This window comes from Salvia miltiorrhiza, unplaced genomic scaffold (genome assembly GCF_028751815.1).
Source record: "Salvia miltiorrhiza cultivar Shanhuang (shh) unplaced genomic scaffold, IMPLAD_Smil_shh original_scaffold_233, whole genome shotgun sequence".
NCBI classification, from domain to species: Eukaryota; Viridiplantae; Streptophyta; class Magnoliopsida; order Lamiales; family Lamiaceae; genus Salvia; species Salvia miltiorrhiza.
This window is the reverse complement of record NW_026651507.1, coordinates 250,610-257,925: the sequence shown is the minus strand read 5'-3', so window position 1 is coordinate 257,925 and position 7,316 is coordinate 250,610. Positions and strand designations below refer to the sequence as shown.

The window sequence follows — 7,316 nt, the reverse complement described above, 5'->3', positions numbered from 1 at the left end:
AAACTAATCTTCACTCCAGAACATCTGCGTAGAAAACAGGACTTTTTTTTTATTTTTTATTTTTAATTTCTATAATATATTTATTAAATAAAATAAATAAAAAGAAAAAACAGGTGCAACCAAAATGAAGCATCACAACAGCAAACCTCCCACCTTCCACCCAACTCAAAATCCAAATCTCTCCCAACACTAACCCCACCCCCGCAAAATCTGCTGCAGATTCCCAACTCAACCTGAATCCTATTTTCCCCCAATTTGATGGGAAGATGAAGAAGTTGAAGAAATACTATCTCCAGCTCAAACACCCCCACAAAATGGAGCGGAAATGGATCTTCCCTCTCGCCATTGGCGCCCTCATCTCCCTCTTCCTCCTCTTCCTCACCACGCTCACCTCCCCCGACGGCGTCCCTCTCTTCCCACTCCGCCGCTACTACTCCTCCTCCTCCGCCGCCGCCGCCTCCATCTTCGTCGAGTCGCGCCTCAACCCCCTCCCGGTCCCCGACCTGCCGCCGCCGCCGCGCTTCGCCTACTTGATTTCCGGCTCCGCCGGCGACGGCGCCATGCTCCGCCGCACGCTGGAGGCGCTCTACCACCCCACTAATCAGTACGTGGTGCACCTCGACGGCGAGAGCTCCGCCGATGAGAGGCTTGATCTGTACAATTACGTAATTGCCCATCCCATTTTTCGTAGATTCAAAAATGTTCGAATGATTACCAAGGCTAATTTGGTAACTTACCGCGGGCCGACGATGGTGGCCAACACGCTGCACGCGGCGGCGATTCTGCTGCGGCAGGGTGGGGACTGGGACTGGTTCATCAATCTCAGTGCCTCGGATTATCCACTGGTTACTCAAGATGGTGAGGATTAGGTTTTCATTATATGATAAAGTTGGAATCTTTATAGTTAAGATGCAGTTATTGAGCTTAATTTTGATGTATTATGTCAGTTTTGAGTTTAATTGCTTGTGGGTTTGTTGTTGTTGATGATGATTAGATCTGTTGCATACGTTTTCATTCTTGCCAAGGGATCTCAATTTCATTGATCACACAAGTAACATTGGATGGAAAGAGTGAGTGGCCTTCCTGACACGATCCAATTGTTTATTTTCCACGAGAGATCATTAACGATTCTTGTTGGATTTAGGTTTCAGAGGGCGAAGCCGATCATCATTGATCCGGGGCTGTATATGACCAAGAAGACTGATGTGTTTTGGATCACACAGAGGAGAAGTGTGCCAACTGCTTTCAAGCTCTTTACAGGTGTGTATCAATCCATTGAATCTGAATTCCGCTTATGTGATTTTGTGCTTGTTTTGTTCTTTGTGTGTGCAAGTGTTGCTTGTTTTTGTCTGAAAGAGGTTTCGGAATCTGGTGAAGATGCTTCACTTTTTTTTGTCTTGCCATGTGTATTTACTTTTTTTTCATGAAAACCTAAATATAGAGGTTTAATATCTTTTTCGTGTTGGGATTCTGAGTATTTATGATTTTCTGGGATCACTGTTGATTTTCATTTTTGATTTTTTCCCTGTCTTGGTTTTCTTTAAGTAGTGACTAGTGAGGTGCTCGAATTTGTATTCTTTCCAAAACTGCATCATTCTTGAATTCCCAGTTTTATGTGATTTATGTTTTACTTCAATGCCCTTTACAGCAAGGAAAGATTATATAATTATGGAAATTGAAACTGAGTTTTGAATGTTATGAATCTTATGTGATAATCTCTTAGTCGAATTGTATTACCAATTGAAGATCTGAATCCACTGTAAATAATACTCTAGCATACGTTCATCAAGGTACTAATAATTTGTCTCTGGTTATTCTTGTTCTTGTCATGCACAGCCTTTTCCTTCCGTTGTGTTGTTCGCATAAGTTTTAAGCTACTACTTGAGTTTCATGATGAACAGCTACGTTCCTGCGAGGTCTATTCACGGGGTTTTCTCCAAATTCCCAGAATATATATTCCACGCAGGGCCTTCTTAGTCCCACAGTTATAAAAATGAAATGAACTAATGGGAATAAAATATTCATATGATTTTGACAGTTATTAGTCATCACCATCTATATTCTTCATCTCTAACTATGATTTACATGAAAACGTTGGGCTATTATCAGATTGAGTTTGAGGATGGCACCGGTGCCGAATCTTAGATTTCCTGTAATTTAAAGGTTTTCGTTTCTGAATGGTTTGTAGAACCTGAAAACCAAATCTTTTTTTGGAAAGAATCTTGCATAGGACTGAATTCTTTCTTTTATAGGCTCTGCTTGGATGGCACTCTCCCGACCTTTCATCGACTACTGCATATGGGGATGGGATAACCTACCCCGAACAGTCCTCATGTATTACGCAAACTTCATATCTTCCCCAGAAGGCTACTTCCACACCGTCGTTTGCAATGCGCCCCAATTCAGCAATACCACGGTGAACAGCGACCTTCACTTCATATCTTGGGACAACCCTCCCAAGCAGCACCCACACTACCTAACCGTTGATGACATGCAAAGAATGATCGATAGTAATGCCCCATTTGCTAGGAAGTTCCATCATGATGACCCGGTGCTGGACAGGATCGACTCTGAACTTCTGCTCCGGGGCAAAGACATGCTTGTCCCCGGCGGCTGGTGTGCAGGTAGTGGTGAAAACGGGACGGACCCTTGTTCTGTTGTGGGTAATGTCACGGTTCTCAGACCGACTTCCGGTGCCAAAAGATTGGAGAAACTTACGAGTTTCCTCTTATCGGATAATAATTTCCGCCCACGGCAGTGCAAATAGCAAAAGCAGATCTTCTCAATGGCCATTTTGTTTATGGTGTCACAAAATGTAGATGGCAAGATGGGATAAATATTATATTTCAGTTAGGAGGAAAATACTGCTCAGAGCTCGATTTTCAGTTCTAATTAGTATTCATCGCGAAGAAGTAGAGAATGGCAGACCTTCAATTGGCGGGCTTCTATGATGGTACGCTTTGTCCTGACCTTGATTCTTGACCTTGATGATGACTCGTAGATTTTGAGGTCCTTGCAGTTCCCTTTATCAGCAACGGGCGCGAAGTACTATTAGGGGCCCTTCTCGGTGTGGTGGATCGTGGCAAGCGTACAACCTTTTCTTGTCGTGCTTCTTCCTGCATTGCATTCTCCCGGTACCATTTTGCTTTCATTTGAACAGTATTAAGCAATATATATATATAAGAGTAAACGAGAGATACGAGGTTTGGGATCTTTGTTTGTTCGTATGTTGTCTGTACGTGCCATGTGTATACCTTTTGATAACATTGCTCAATGATCAAAATCTTCCTCTTCTTGCGGCCATTTTTTTCTTTTAATTTGTAGTTTGAGTTTAGTTTAAATCCATGTTGGCTGCAATATTTTTTTTCTTTGAATGTAGTGTGCTACTAATGATTTATGTAACGATGATTCCACTATTTTTTTCTGGACACGAAATCGGAGTTGTACAATTTACTTGCTTACATTTGGATTTTTCTTAGCTGCATATGTGATCTTGTAGTCATTGATGTTTTGGTCGAATTGAGTTCGGCATGATTGATATTAAATTTGTGGCTACCATGTTGATTTTAAATTTTTTAAATTTTGTTGGAAATTCAAATCTTGATTAAATGACAATAAAGTTAAGGTTATGCATATATTTCTAATTTTTAAAATTGATGTGTGTTTTAAGGTTGATAACTCTAAATTTTCAACTTATCGCACTTGAATATTTTAGCGTTGTTCTTATTACTTACCCCAATTTCAAGCTCAACAAATATCAATGATTGGGTAGAAAAAATAACTCTAATACAAGAGAACAGATTTTGTAGTTAACAAACGTGTCTGTGACCAAATATGTCTGATCTAAATTGGTCTGCATTGGTTTTCTTAGTCTTACTCAATCTAAGCTGACAACAAGAAAGATTTCTTATTCCTTTCTCATGTTTTTTATTTTTATTTTTAGTGACGGGAAAAAACTAAGGCAATGTTCGGTAGGTTAGTAGTGGGCTCATTGCTTAATAACAAAGGCGAAATTTGCGTGTTCGGTATCCAATTTTTTTAAGAGCCAAACCCGCGGCCCGCTGGTATTCAACTGTTCATTTCCTATAGTGGATCTGGCACTGACCATGAGTTAAATTTCACGTCCTTCTATAGTATCCATCAGTATTTTTCCCATTTCCAATTTCACCCCCGCTTTTTTCAATTTCAGATGAAAGATTATGCCATCTCCAATATTTCGATGTTTTGGTAATTCATGTATTTAATGAGGGGCAAGGATGTATTTTCACGGGTATTAGGTGATTCTTAATGTTGGCTATCGAACAAGCATCAGCCTAATCCCTAATTATATCTAATTTACCGATCAACTTCGATTGTTAATTAACATTGATTAACCCTTTGCAAGCTGGCTCACTCTTAATAACCCACCGCTAACTACCGAACAAGGGGTAAGGATGCTAAATGGCATTATGAGAATCTACTTTAGTCTAAACAAGGTGGCATTAGACTAAAAGGAAGATGATAATTGATTCGATTAATTAATTTTTACCTAGTATGCCACTTTAATATATGGCTGGTTGTGAACTGGCTGTATTAATTATACCGCCTAATCCTCGTTATCATCTTATTGCTATCGTATTCGACACTTGAAATTCAATGTATCGTATTTGGTGTTTTATTTTTAATTTTTTTTAATCCTCTTATCATCAATTTCTATTAATTATGTAGTATACTTTACTTTAATTTCATAGTTGTTAACTAGGATTTTATTCCACCCCATTAGGATATATAATTATTTTTTAAGTATTAGTAGTATTTAATTTCACTTTTATAAGTTAATAATTCACTTTTAGGGTTGGTAAATCCAAAGTTAGGATATATATATATTTTTAAAAATATTATTAAAATAACAGTTAAATATAATTCATGGCATTGTAACAAATTTTATTTTGTAAAAAATATTATTAAAATAATAAAATCTGTGAATCATGTTGTTTCATATTTATTGCTACAAGCAATTAGTATACTAGCATAACATCAATAAAATCGTGCATCCGTGCATAAGTCATGATATATAAAAGTTATAAATAACATATAGAAACTCAACTAACCTTAGATAGATAGAACATCATATCTTGATTTTGTACAATAACAAAGAGCGAACAAGAGTCACGTTGCAGGAGCAAGACACTTGCTCGACCAATGTCGGATCAAAGCAAGTGTCATCTCTCCTGCGACGTCACTCCTGCTACACCCTTTTTCTTCCGTCCCTTCCCTTTAACACAACATAGATGACAATACATTTCAGGTATCTTCTACTCACCTCTCTCTATATATTTAGACATGAAAGACTTCTCTCTCTCTCTCTCTAAAGTAATAAAGATGACAATGCATCTCACAGCATGTTTTCTCCCTGTCTCTAGATGAGTTGTTTATATAGAAGGTGGAGCAATATATAAACAGAAGATTTATACAGCTATATTAATATATTGCGGTCAATTATAAATTGGTTAAATAGTAAAAGATTCAATTTATTTAAATTTTCAATGATTTAGCAAGTTTTACTATTTTGTTCACAACTTTTATCTTTTTGTATTTTAAATTTTTAACCGAAACAGTAAAACTAGCTAAATATTTTTTTCCTTAACCTAAAATTTTAAATAAATCGAATTTTCTTTTTTTTCATTTGATCAATTTATGTGTAGCTATTGAGTCAATGAGTCATCCTACATAGTCTACGGTTAAGTATGTATTCCACTGTTTCACACTCACGTCTTGTATATGGTTGATCTCTTCTATTCCCACAGTTTATTTTTGTTGAAAGGAACCAACTTATATTTATTCAACTGCTTAGCGACCTTGACGATTTCAAAAAGTAAAACTATTTCTTATCATAGTAAGCATTATATTATTCCCTCCGTTCCATTTATAATGACACAATAAAAATAGATAAGAAAATTAAGAATAAAATTGCATTCTCTTTGATGGAAAATGATGAAATATATATATATTCCCCAATTTTTTTTTCACTTTCTTCACACGTTCTCTTTGTTGAAAAAACTTTGGGGTAGGAGGATTTTTTTTTCTTTTTCGAATTCAATCCAATTCATGATAATATTATATATTATCATAAGTTATAGGTGTGATAATATTTTTATGATCTTTCAATTTTACCATAAAAATTTACTAGTATATAATTTAACTCATCTCTCTATATTTCTTCTTCTTTCTCTTCCTTTTTTCTCTCTCTCCACTCTCTCTTCATAATATTTTCATACTATATTTTTCAACCAAAGAGATTATGAGATCAAAAGAGTAGGACCACTAAAATGTGTTAAAAAGAAATCATCTTTTCTTTTCTCTTCTTTTTTAATGATAAACTTACAATAAAAAAGAGAACACATCCTAAGGTGTTAAAAGTGTAAAGTAGGTAGAAATCACTTATTTAATACGTGTAGCGATCATATATTATTTTTAGAAATATCATTACAAATGAGATAAATAAATAAAAAAGTATGTCATTATAAGAGGGACGGAGAAAATATATTAATTATAGATGTTAGAAAATATGTTAGGTTGTTAGTTCAACGAAACGCATGGGCCTGATTTCATTTCATAGTTCATACTAAGGTTTGTGCTTCTTTTGACAAGTTACAAATATTCTTCACAGTTAAGAGACGAGAAGTTTCTTGGTCTGAACATATGACCAAATCTAACTTCTAGCTTGAATCTATGTACGGGGAAAATTATTTATTTAAATACTAATCACCTGTATATATTGAAATATATATAATATTAATAATTAAATAATATCTCAAAAATACTCGTATTTTTAACTTTTTTTTATCCAAATTTAACTTTTATCAGTCCTTTTTTTTTTTTTTTTTTCTGAGTCATCATCTATATAACAAACTATTCAAAATAGAGTGGTATTTGGGTACACCAGGGTGTACTGTACACCCGGGTTGATCCGTACCCAAATTCTAACCCGTATCACGATCCTAACCCGCATCCTAACTCAAATCGTGCAAATGACATTATTCGGTTATACAAATGACACTGCCTGCAATTGACACTATTTTGTTATACAAATGACACTGCGTATAAATGACACAATGACATTGTAAATGACATTGTGTATAATTGACATTATTCAAAAATATAAATGACACTTTTTGTAATTGACACTATAAGATTGTAAATGACACTATAATATTTTAAATAACACTATAACATTTTAAAATGTTACAGTATCATTTATATAATTGAATAGTGTCAATTATAAGCAGTGTCATTTGTATAACTGGATAGTACTCCCTCCGTCCCAATAATCTTGT

At 35.5% G+C, this 7,316-nt stretch overlaps 1 protein-coding gene across 1 annotated transcript; it reads left to right on the top strand.

The window, feature by feature from the left end:
* Positions 1-3,461, top strand: LOC131003598 (beta-glucuronosyltransferase GlcAT14B-like). The gene is made up of 4 exons (XM_057930127.1): positions 1-858; positions 995-1,070; positions 1,145-1,260; positions 2,253-3,461. Exons 1-4 carry the CDS (start codon positions 267-269, stop codon positions 2,765-2,767), a joined length of 1,299 nt encoding a protein of 432 aa, XP_057786110.1. The 5' UTR covers positions 1-266; the 3' UTR covers positions 2,768-3,461.
* The last annotated feature ends 3,855 nt before the right edge of the window (positions 3,462-7,316 follow it).

Excerpts from the sequence above, each read along its gene's own strand:
- LOC131003598 (XM_057930127.1), top strand. The coding sequence starts at position 267 with ATGAAGAAGTTGAAGAAATACTATCTCCAGCTCAAACACCCCCACAAA. Across the intron at positions 1,071-1,144 it reads AGTAACATTGGATGGAAAGA|GTTTCAGAGGGCGAAGCCGA; the intron begins GTGAGTGGCCTT and ends TGTTGGATTTAG. Across the intron at positions 1,261-2,252 it reads TGCTTTCAAGCTCTTTACAG|GCTCTGCTTGGATGGCACTC; the intron begins GTGTGTATCAAT and ends TTTCTTTTATAG.